The following is an 11,563-nucleotide window of genomic DNA, read 5'->3' on the forward strand; positions in this document are numbered from 1 at the left end:
ACACATACATACATAGTTACATACATATTATTCAATTGAATAAAATTGTGACGTTTTTGAAAGTATTTTCCATTAGGTGTGAACCTCGCCTGTTTATGTAGGTTTCTTTTCACACCTTTTAAAGCAGTGTGTGTGTGTGTGTGTGTGTGTGTGTTTGTGTTCACAACAATAAACCACATTTTGTTGCTTCACATGATAAGAATTTGCCCTGGTGTATAAAGCCTTTAGGCCTTGCTCGATTTCCTGCCCTGTACATTTCCATCACCTCCTCTAGATCTTATCAGCATCAATGACGAGCAGAAAGTGCCAATGTAGAATATGTACAGCTCTTTATTAAATAAAACCAGTTCTATATTACACTTCAAGTGGGACACGGTCCAACAGTGTTGTCATCGTCCATACAAACCACACAACGGAAAGCCTACTCTCAGAGACGACCACAAAGCCCTTGAAATATGCACACACACACACACACACACACACACACACACACACACACACACACACACACACACACACACACACACAAACATAGTTACATACATATTATGGAAGTATTTTCCATTAGGTGTGAACCTTGCCTGTTTATGTAGGTTTCTTTTCACACCTTTTAAAGCAGTGTGTGTGTGTGTGTGTGTGTGTGTGTGTGTGTGTGTGTGTGTGTGTGTGTGTGTGTGTGTGTTCACAACAATAAACCACATTTTGTTGCTTCACATGATAAGAATTTGCCCTGGTGTACAAAGCCTTTAGGCCTTGCTCGATTTCCTGCCCTGTACATTTCCATCACCTCCTCTAGATCTTATCAGCATCAATGACGAGCAGAAAGTGCCAATGTAGAATATGTACAGCTCTTTATTAAATAAAACCAGTTCTATATTACACTTCAAGTGGGACACGGTCCAACAGTGTTGTCATCGTCCATACAAACCACACAACGGAAAGCCTACTCTCAGAGACGACCACAAATGGTCGTTTCCACACACCAGTCCAGAGTGCGTGGGGGTACAATAAGGAGGTCCCGCCCCTGGACTTCCTGTCTGCAGTACAAGGCTCTTTGACGCTTGATGGTTCCGTAGAGACGAAAATTAGGAAGGACTGGGGAGAGAGAGGGATCCAGAGATCCAGAGAAAGTTCAAAAGAGCGAGATCAAGAGAGCGAGCGAAAGAGACTGAGACACAAAGACACAGAGACTGTGAACTAGGGCGACCCTCCACCGCATCTTCCCCTCGATCTCACCCGCGTGCAACACGCTCAGAGTCTGCAGAACTCCAACCACAAGTGCAAGCGCACCGCAGCACCCTTTCTCATGTTATATATTTTTACCAAATACAGAGAAAGACCAGGGCAGAGAGAGAGAGAGAGAGCGAGAGACAAGAGAGAGAGAAAGACAGAATGAGGGTAAATCAATAAGGAGGACGGCTGGGAGGGTTCTTCTGTTCTAGGTTCCACCAGCCGACCACAGTGCACTACACCTGTGCTTGATTCACCACCATGTAAGATGTCAGCATTAAAGTAAGAGTAGGCAACTTATTTTAGAAGCATTTTCGTTGCTTTGTTTCATATTGGTTGAAATTCAATTGACTTACTGACAGCAATCAATATTTAAATACTCAGACAAAAAAAATGCAAATTCAAAATAATGGTATCTATGGCTGTCGCAGGCATGTATAAACCCATTCAATTATTTAATTTGGCCTCAATTAAATAATTGGATGGCTCACCTGCCCGTCTACCCACCTACCCGGCTACCTGCGCTCACTGTTCCTGTTTCTGCCCTCATTGCGCATCCACAAGGCAAGACAGGCCTATTGCTAAAGCTAGCGAGTCATGTTAGTTTAGGGGAGTTATTTACTCTGGATGGTTTCTCCAAATTGCCTACCCTAGCTTTAACATGCTAAACCAACGGTACCCAACCTATTTTTTATATTTTCGCGGACCGGACACCGTATTCTGTTACCCATTATAAAGTGTGACACCAGGGGTCGCTGTTGCATATCTTCTGCAACATGCAGAGCGGAAAGCGTAGAGACGGCCATGAAGTCTTTCACGTGCAGAAACATGCACGTGCTTAAAACTAGACTGAGATCACTACTTATAAACATTGTATCGCCATCGCTTAATCAATGATTTGGTTTTGAAAGAGGAGTTACATTTCAACGCAGCAGTAAAAAAATGATAATAAAATAAATATTTTTCTATTGACGTCGCGACCAAGCACCCACTTGGCATGGCTCGTAACACTCCGTCCTTTCCTAAAACTCTCAGCCCAAAACATTATTTTTTTTTAATCACATAGTGTTCGAATTCCATCTGAAACATTGGGCTCATCGGCTCTTTAGATGCTTCGATAACCTATATAAAAATATATATTATATATATAATCAGACAATTAATATATTCTATATTCTCACCTTTGAAGAAAATAAATTTTCAGTTGACTTAAGTCACCTTCTAATTTCTGTAATAAAATGTAATAATGTCGTTTTAGTTACTACTAGTTAATCCATACTAACTACATTTAATTATATTTACAAAAAATGTGATGTAATCTTCTGAAATATCCAACAGGGAAAAGGTTTTATACTGAAGACAAAATAAAGCTTCCAAAACTCTTATGTATTAGTATATATTTTATTAGAGGGTAGCATATATTGCACTAAATACAAAAAAAATCAAAAGCTTATTAGCAATAATTCGTAAATACTATACGTGTATTAAAAGGCAACATTAAGCCTGGTTGCAGCGAGGATAACCCTCCTAACAGGCAGCTTCTATAACAAATACAAGCTCAAAAACACAGCTTATTCCTGTCTATCTTTCCAAAGTGAAACACATTAAGCATGGTTCTACTTCCAGCAATAGAAAAAAACATTCTCGTCCATCGTCGGCCTCTTCATTATTTTCTGAATTTTATATTTTTTATTATAGAAAGTATTAAAGGTTACAATTTAAAGCAGGCCCTGAGTATAAAGCTGATTTGCAGGTTCCATTAACCGCGGCGTTAGAAGTTGCGGTCATCCAGTCGTGTCATCGCGCGCTTGACCCAGTCTGCTTCAGGGTTCACGCAGATCCGGACGTGGCCTATGGTCTGCAAACTGTCACAGAAAGGACAGTCATTCTTATGAGTTCATTCTGTGTTAATATGGTGTAGTCATCATTGCGACGCAAATAAAACACATTCGATGGTATTTGGTAAAATGCTTACATAACGGCGGGCTTTGAACAGCGTCCATCCGTCAAATCGTAGCTCCGGATTTTAGCGAATCTCACCTGTCTTTCGTAATAATGGAAACAGCAGCTATCGGGACCAATTCCGTCTGAGAACAGTAAACATGTTAATGTTACAGATAAATTAGCAGTTCAACATAACATCAATATGTGGTACAACTTTAGAATAAGGGTACATTCAATAGGATTAGTTAATGCATTATGCATTATATTAAAGCAATAGCACAGGGGTTAGGGTCCTAACTAACCCCATTAAATAATGTATACACCAAAACCGTAGTAAACATGAACACTATTAATAAATGATTAGGCTAACAAAACATAAGGTAGGCTAATGGTTAATAACATTAGTAAAACCTTAATTAGTGTACCCTTGTTAAGTGTCACCGATGTGAGTCAGTTAACTTACAGTTGGCCACGGTCAATGAAACCAGCATGGATCCAAAGATGCACAGCAGGAGGAGGCTGAGAGCACGCATGGTTCCAGGTCCTGAGACAGCGACAAGTAGCGGAACACAGCTGAAGTCACAGCAATTTAACGAGAAGATGGGCGGAGGTGTGGTGGAGGGGGAGGGGGAGCAGAGGGTGAGGGGGTATGACGAGCGAAAGGGAAATGATATGTGAGAGCGAAAGGGAGAGCGAGAGACACAGAGAACAAAGGGGAAGTTCTAAGGCAGACATTCCGACTTTTTTGAAAGTATTTTCTTTTAGTTGTGGACCTGGCCATTAGTTGCAACCTGTTTAGGTTTCCTTCACACCGTTTGAAACATTGTGTGTGTGTGTGTGTAAATGTTTGTGCATGTGTACGCAACAAATAACACTTTTTGTCGCTGCACTCACAATAAGAAATTGCGTACACAGGTGTACACAGGCTTTAGGCCTTGCTTGATTCCTCCATCACCTTTAGATCTCATCTGCAACAATGACGACGTGACAAAGTGCCAATGTAGAATATGTACATATATGTGCTCTTTATTAAATAAAAACGTTATTAAATAAATATAAACTTTATTAAATAAAACCAGTTCTATATTACACTTCAAGTGGGACACGGTCCAACAGTGTTGTCATCGTCCATACAAACCACACAACAGAAAGCCTACTCTCAGAGACGACCACAAAGCCCTTGAAATGGTCGTTTCCACACACCAGTCCAGAGTGTGTGGGGGTACAATAAGGAGGTCCCGCCCCTGGACTTCCTGTCTGCAGTACAAGGCTCAAGTCCGAGTTCTACAGTTACGTGAAACACGCCAACATTAATGTTTGTATGTCTGCCAGTTTTGTGGTAGGATAGGTAGTATTAATTAAAATTCTGTGCTCAAATCAACGCAAATGGTGACTTGTTTAAACGGAAAGAGAGATGTTGGTTATTGATGAATCTCATTCCTTAAATGAAAAGGGTTAGGGTTAGGGTTGGGGGGGGGGGGGCAGTCGGGCCGGCGGGATCCAGGTCACCCACCCTCCCTCACAACACCCCAGCCTCAAAGCAATGGCTCAGCAACCCGTAGCTCCACCCCCAGCCTCACCCAGTCCGCTCTAGTCCAGTCCAGCTCTGGGCTCCTAGGGTACCACTGGGGGGTCCGGTACCTTGTCCATCACGAGTCAGTGGGCGGGCCTGCGTTGTGTGTATATGTTGTGTGTATATGTTGTGTATGTACATGTTGTGTGTGTATGCGTCGTGTGTATATGTTGTGTGTATATGTTGTGTGTGTACATGTGGTGTGTATATGTTGTGTGTATATGTTTTGTGTGTACATGTTGTGTGTGTATATGTTGGCACACACACAAACACAGACACACCTCAATGAAAATGTACTCCATTGTGTCTTCTGTTGCTACTATTACACAGATGATAAATAAACAAGAACAAGGACAAGAATCTCTCCACAATTTGCCAACTTTGAAAGCATTTTTAAATCCATACACATTTCATCTAAATATCTGTTCTAAACCATCATTTTCAAATCACAGAGAGGTACTCGGAGAGGTCTGAGTAATCGCACCAGTCTGTGGTCCAACCCATCAGTGAACTATTGACAACCTAAATATCACCACGTCAATGTTTAAATGTCTATTCACCATACTCGAGAGTATGAGATGAAACACTGTTGTACAATGACGACGCTATTAAATATGTGTATTCACCAACATTGCTTCTGTAGAACAGACACTTGTGGTTAGTGACAGGAAAACTGTGTGGAACTTAACAAGTGAAACACAGAAAGGTCCACGGTGTGCATGAGTGTGTGTGTGTGCGGTCAGAGCAGGAAGTCATCTTTGTTGCACGGTTGCATGAGCGTCGGAAAGTCTCGTACACACCACTTCGTGACCCAAAAAATAAACAAAAAAGGGTGTTTGTCGTTGGGCTAAACGGGCAGGATAGTCTATAGTGGCGAGTGCGTTCGACCTAAGCCCCTAATGTCCAGGATACCTGTAGAAATCCCTGAGGAAGAGGACTGCTAAACCCTACATGTATAGATAGGTGTTGTGTAATTCAAAGTTATTAATAGCATAGTAACTGCAGTTCACCACGGCCTCCACTAGGGGTCACTGGTGTTGAGGTGGTCAGCGGCCGCAAAGCCGGCCATCACATGGAAGGGATCCTGTGTGTGGCCAACATAACTTAAACATAACATAACTTAGTAAAAGTCAAGGACTCTCGCTCTGTCTCTGTGTGTGTGTCTGTGTTTCTGTGTGTGTACACGTACATAGCCCACGCCCACGCTGTGGAGCACATCGTGGTATGGTTCACCCTGAAGAAAAATAAAAGACAACATAAATGGAAGAATATCATTTCTCTCTCTCGCGCTCTCTCTCCCTCTCTCCCTCTCTCTCACCACACACACACACACACACACACACACACACACACACACACACACACACAAACAAGAGCGCTGTTTAACCAGACTGGGTCACCAAGGGAAAGTCCCCACAGAGACAGAGCCTTTAAAGGGCCCAGCGGTGTGTACCGTCACCACCTGAACACGTCTCTACGTCTGTGCTCTGGGTCTCCAGCTCACCTTCACTCATTCTCCCTTGCCCTTGCCTTTTCAGCCTCATCCTCTTCTACCCTCTCTCCCCCCTTTTAAATCACCAATTATTTCACGCTCACCCAGCACCCACCACTCTTTTACTTCCATTCTCACTCCCTTTCACTCACCCTTTTTTTAACATCAACACCCAGCTTCAAGACAGCTTCAAGTCCACCGCTAGAGGAGAGATCTATCTCCAACACCCCAGCAGTAATTAGTTATTAATCACATATTGAAACATGAGTAGAGTGGGGGAGGGTTAAGGAAGGTAGGTCAAAGAGAAGAGGTATGTTTTGAGGTGCTTTTTGAACAGTGTCAGAGAGGGGGCAGAAAGGATGTGAAATGGTAGGTTATTCCATAGGGTAGGGGCAGTTGCACAGAAGGCCCTATCACCATAAGTCTGGTTCGGGGAATGGAGAGTAGGTCCATGCCTGTGGAGCGTAGGGACCATGACTGGGAGTAGGGTTGGAGAAGATCAGTGAGGTACTTGGGTGCGTGAGTGAGTGGGTGGAGTGATTTGTAGGTGAGGAGGAGGATCTTGTATGTGATGCGTTGTTTGACAGGGAGCCAGTGAATTTCTTGAGAATGGGGGTGATGTGCTCTGAATTCTGGACATACTGGAATCTGTCAAGGGCCTTGCTGGGTAGCCCAGACAGGACACCATTTACATTAACATTTAGGGAATTTAGCAGATGCTTTTATCCAAAACAGTTAATACACACCAACGGCGGAGTCAACCATGCAAGGTGACAGCCAGCTCGTCAGGAGCAGTTAGGGTTAAGTGTCTTGCTCAGGGACACATCGACAGGGATCAAACTAGCAACCTTCTGGTTACAAGTCAACCTGCTCTAACTCCTGAGATAAGCCGACCCCCCCACACCATTGCAGTAGTCCAGACGGGTCTCGGTTACTGAGTCAGAAAATGAAAGAAAAAAAAAAACAGTCTTGAAATGTTATGTAAGTGGAAGAAGGCAGATTTGGTGGTGCTCTTGATGTGGGACCAGAATGAGAGGGAGGAGTCCAGGATAACGCCCAGGTTCTGCACTTCTGGTGATGGGGAGGTGACCAGGGCAAGATCTCCAACCTTCTTGAGCAGTAGTGCTGGGGCCACCACCATGAGCTCTGTTTTGCTGCTGTTGAGTTTCAGGAGGTTTGAGGTCATCCAGGTTTTAATTTCCTGTAGGCAGTTGTAGAGTTGAATGGGTGGGAGCTGAGAAGAGGGGTTGGTGCTGTACATTTGGATGTCATCAGCATAGCAATGAAAGTTGAGTCCATGGTTATGGATGATTTGGCTTAGGTGGAGAATATAGATGGTGAAGAGAAGGGGACCGAGGACAGACCCCTGGGGGACACCATGGTTAACTGCTGTGATGGAGTTGAAGCCGTTCAGATTGATGAATTGTTTTCTGTTTGAGAGGTAGGACTGGAACCAGGAGAGTGCTGTGTCGGTGAGGCCAATGAGCTCAAAGAGACGGGAGAGGAGGATGGTATGGGAGACGGTATCAAAGGCTGCAGAGAGGTCTAGGAGGACGAGGATGGTGACAGGGCCGTTGTGTGCAGCGATCAGGAGGTCATTGGTGATATTGATGAGGGCGGTTTAATTTACTATGATGGGATCTGAAGCCGGATTGGAGAGGTTTGAATAGCTTACGGTGGGACATGTGGTGTTGGAGCTGGGCAGCCACTGCTCTTTCCAAGATCTTACTCAGGAGGGGAAGGTTGGAGATTGGGCGCTAATTGTTGGGGTCATCTGGGTCCAGGCCAGGCTTTTTGAGTGTTGGTATCATGGCCGCCTACTTGAATTTGGAGGGTACCACGCCAGAGCTGAGTGAGGCGTTGATGGTTACCACAGCAGGGCAGAGGGTGGGGAGACAGGCCTTCACTAGGGTCGTGGGCAGTGGGTCCAGACTGCTGGATGTAGTCCTGGCATTGGTCATGAGGTGGAGGACTTGGTCAGCATCCAGCAGGGAAAAGGTTGAGAAGCAGGACTGTGGAGGGCAGGCAGATGGGTGGTTCATATCCTGCAGACTTAGTGTGTAGTGGTGGCTCATTCTGAGACTGAGAAGTCACGAGAGTCAGCCGGGCAACAACATCCCGATTCCGAACATGAAGCACTCCTCAGCTAAAAGGAACTTACTTAATTTGTTGTGTTGATTGATGACCGTTTGCACCATTGCACGATCGTGATTCATTTGAGAATAAGAACGAGGGAGGAGCTGAGTCTGACCGATTCAGCTGAGAACGTGCATTCGCGATTCGTTTGAACGAGAGCGAGGGAGGAGCCGAGTCTGACCGACTCAGTGACTGAGAATCATGATTCACCGCTACCGGAAATGCGAACGAACGAACAAACGAATGAATGACTCTTCTTGGCGAACTGACCGGCGCAAACTGATTCATTCAAACAAATCATGAAATCCACCACTAGTAGTGTGGCCGGTGGGCAGGGGGTAGATATCTGGAGCTGCTGATGGATGGTTTCCACTTTCTGATGGAAAAGATCCAGGAACCTCGAGCAGAGGTCAGCAGCATCAGAGGGTTGTGGGGCATCAGGAGGGTCGAGAAGGCATTTGATGGTAGAGAAAAGCTTTTTGGGATGTTTTTGTTGGCTGTTGATAAGTGTGTTTTTGTTGTTGAGTAGTAGTGTTTTTGTCCGGGAGAGAGCCTCTTTGTAATCCTTGACATGGTCTCTGTAGGCTTCGCGATGGACAGTGAGGCCAGATCTTTTGTAGAGCCTCTCGAGCCGGCACCCAGTGGACTTAAACCTCCCAAGCTCTGGGGTAAACCAGGGAGCAGGGCGGGCGAAGGAGACAGATCCGGTGATAAGTGGGGCAACAGAGTCCAGGCTGAGGGTGAGAGCGGTGTTGTAGTGCTCCACCAGGCCGTCGACTGTGTGGTTTGGGGGGTGGATGGCGAGGTTGATCGCTAGGGTGTTGGCCAGCGTGGATGTACACACACATTTTGTATTCCGGTATGTGATGGACCGCTTTGTGGGCTGCTTTTGGAGGGGCACAGGGACAGAAAACAGGATGACATGGTGGTCAGGGGGTCATCCCTATGTTCCCCGGGTCCTACGTTCCCCGCTTTGTATGTGACCGGGGAGCGAATGTGTTTTTCGTAGGCGGAATCCAGAAGAATCATGAATATTAGGGTTAAGGTTATGGTTATTTTTCTAACTTCGTTCGGTGTTTCACTATGGGAATCGCCTTGGCGTGACCAACTATGGAAGCTCCAATGACATAACGTCTGTCAGAGACAGACAGGTCGAGCTGTGCTGGGGCCCCGCCCCCTCATCCTACTACAGCCGACCGCCCCCTCTCAACTCATTCTCGCTTTCTTCCCGTGAGGAACTAAACGAAGCTCCCTCAGCTAATTTAGCCAAGCTAGCCTGGATACCCGCTTAACTGTTCATAGACGAACCGTAATAGGATAGCGTCGCCGAACGCGGCTCCAGGTTCGGTTTGGATTAGCCGAGTAAGTACTCATACACAGTCTTTTGAGCAGTGTCCACGTCGCGGCGAGCTGCTCATTCGGCTGCCCAGTATTAAATTACCGGAGTAGCCAACACCTGTGTTACGTAGCGGCTACACCGTGTTAGCTCATTGGCGTTAGGGTTAGGGTCAGGGGTTAGGAGTCAGCGTGTGAGTTTGCCCGACAGGCTGCCTGTCTAATCATAGCGCTTGAGGCAGGACTTTTTCCAGATTCCGCCTATGAGTTATTTGATCTATTCAATAGATCAAATAACTCTTGATCTATTCAATAGATCAAATAACTTGTAGGCGGAATCCGGAAACACAATAGATTCTATTGTGTTGAAAAGATGATATCTCCTGATATCTATCTACAACGCATGCCAAAGGGCACACCAGGTCCAAGGTGTGCCCTTTGGCATGTGTTGTACATGTTGTTGAATGTTGAAGCAGTCCAGCAGTGATAGAAAATCAGCAGCGAGGGAACAGCTGCTAGAGTCCACATGGATGTTAAATCAGAATCATTTTATTTGTCATTGTACAGGGTACAACAAAATTGTAGCAGCATCCAAGTACACAAACATAAAAATAGTAAAAAGTACAAGGCAGTAGTGCATTGTACGCATAAAAATATAAATAGATGATACATACTTAAAAAAAAAAAAGATCACATTGTCCGTGTGTGCGTGTGTGTCTGTCAGTGTCCGTTTGTGTTCAGTGCTGTATGATAGTAGCAAACCGGTATGGTATGCTGGGTAGCCCAGACAGGACACCATTTACATTTAGGGCATTTAGCAGACGCTTTTAACCAAAGCGACTTACAACAGTTAACACACACCGACGGCGGAGTCAACCATGCAAGGTGACAGCCAACTTGTCAGGAGCACTTAGGGTTAAGTGTCTTGCTCAGGGATACATCGACACTAGGAGGAGCCGGGGATCGAACTAGCAACCTTTTACAAGTCAACCGGTTACAAGTCAACCTGCTCTACCTCCTGAGCTAAGCTGACCCCCCCACATCATTGCAGTAGTCCAGACGGGTCTCGGTTACTGAGTTGGAAAGTGAGGGCCGGAGTCTTGAAATGTTGTGTAGGTGGAAGAAGGCAGATTTGGTGGTGCTCTTGATGTGGGACCCGAATGAGAGGGTGGAGTCCAGGATAACGCCCAGGTTCCGCACTTCTGGTGATGGGGAGGTGGAACAACCATCTATGACCAGGGCAAGATCTCCAACCTTCTTGAGCAGTAGTGCTGGGGCCACCACCATGAGCTCTGTTTTGCTGCTGTTGAGTTTCAGGAGGTTTGAGGTCATCCAGGTTTTAATTTCCTGTTGGCAGTTGTAGAGTTGAATGGGTGGGAGCTGAGAAGAGGGGTTGGTGCTGATGTACATTTGAGTGTCATCAGCATAGCAATGAAAGTTGAGTCCATTGTTACAGATGATTTGGCCTAGGGGGAGCATATAGATGGTGAAGAGAAGGGGACCAAGGACAGACCCCTGGGGGACACCATGATTAACTGCTGCTGTGATGGAGTTAAAGCCTTTCAGATTGATGAATTGTTTTCTGTTTGAGAGGTAGGACTGGAACCAGGAGAGTGCTGTGTCGGTGAGGCCAATGAGCTCAAAGAGACGGGAGAGGAGGATGGTATGGGAGACGGTATCAAAGGCTGCAGAGAGGTCTAGGAGGACGAGGATGGTGACAGGGCCGTTGTGTGCAGCGATCAGGAGGTCATTGGTGATATTGATGAGGGCGGTTTAATTTACTATGATGGGATCTGAAGCCGGATTGGAGAGGTTCAAATAGCTTATGGTGGGGCATGTGGTGTTGGAGCTGG

General features: G+C 45.6%; 1 protein-coding gene across 1 annotated transcript; it reads right to left on the minus strand.

Moving 5' to 3' along the window:
* Nucleotides 1-2,610: 2,610 nt before the first annotated feature.
* LOC311368560 (C-C motif chemokine 5-like) lies at nucleotides 2,611-3,744 on the minus strand. Its single transcript, XM_084487356.1, has 3 exons — nucleotides 3,638-3,744; nucleotides 3,206-3,317; nucleotides 2,611-3,095 (listed from the first exon to the last, which is right to left on the minus strand). Exons 1-3 carry the CDS (start codon nucleotides 3,705-3,707, stop codon nucleotides 3,002-3,004), a joined length of 276 nt encoding a protein of 91 aa, XP_084343482.1. The 5' UTR covers nucleotides 3,708-3,744; the 3' UTR covers nucleotides 2,611-3,001.
* Between the last annotated feature and the right edge of the window lie 7,819 nt (nucleotides 3,745-11,563).

The sequence above is a fragment of the Micromesistius poutassou genome (assembly GCF_964030765.1).
Source record: "Micromesistius poutassou genome assembly, chromosome: 23".
Lineage (NCBI taxonomy): Eukaryota > Metazoa > Chordata > Actinopteri > Gadiformes > Gadidae > Micromesistius > Micromesistius poutassou.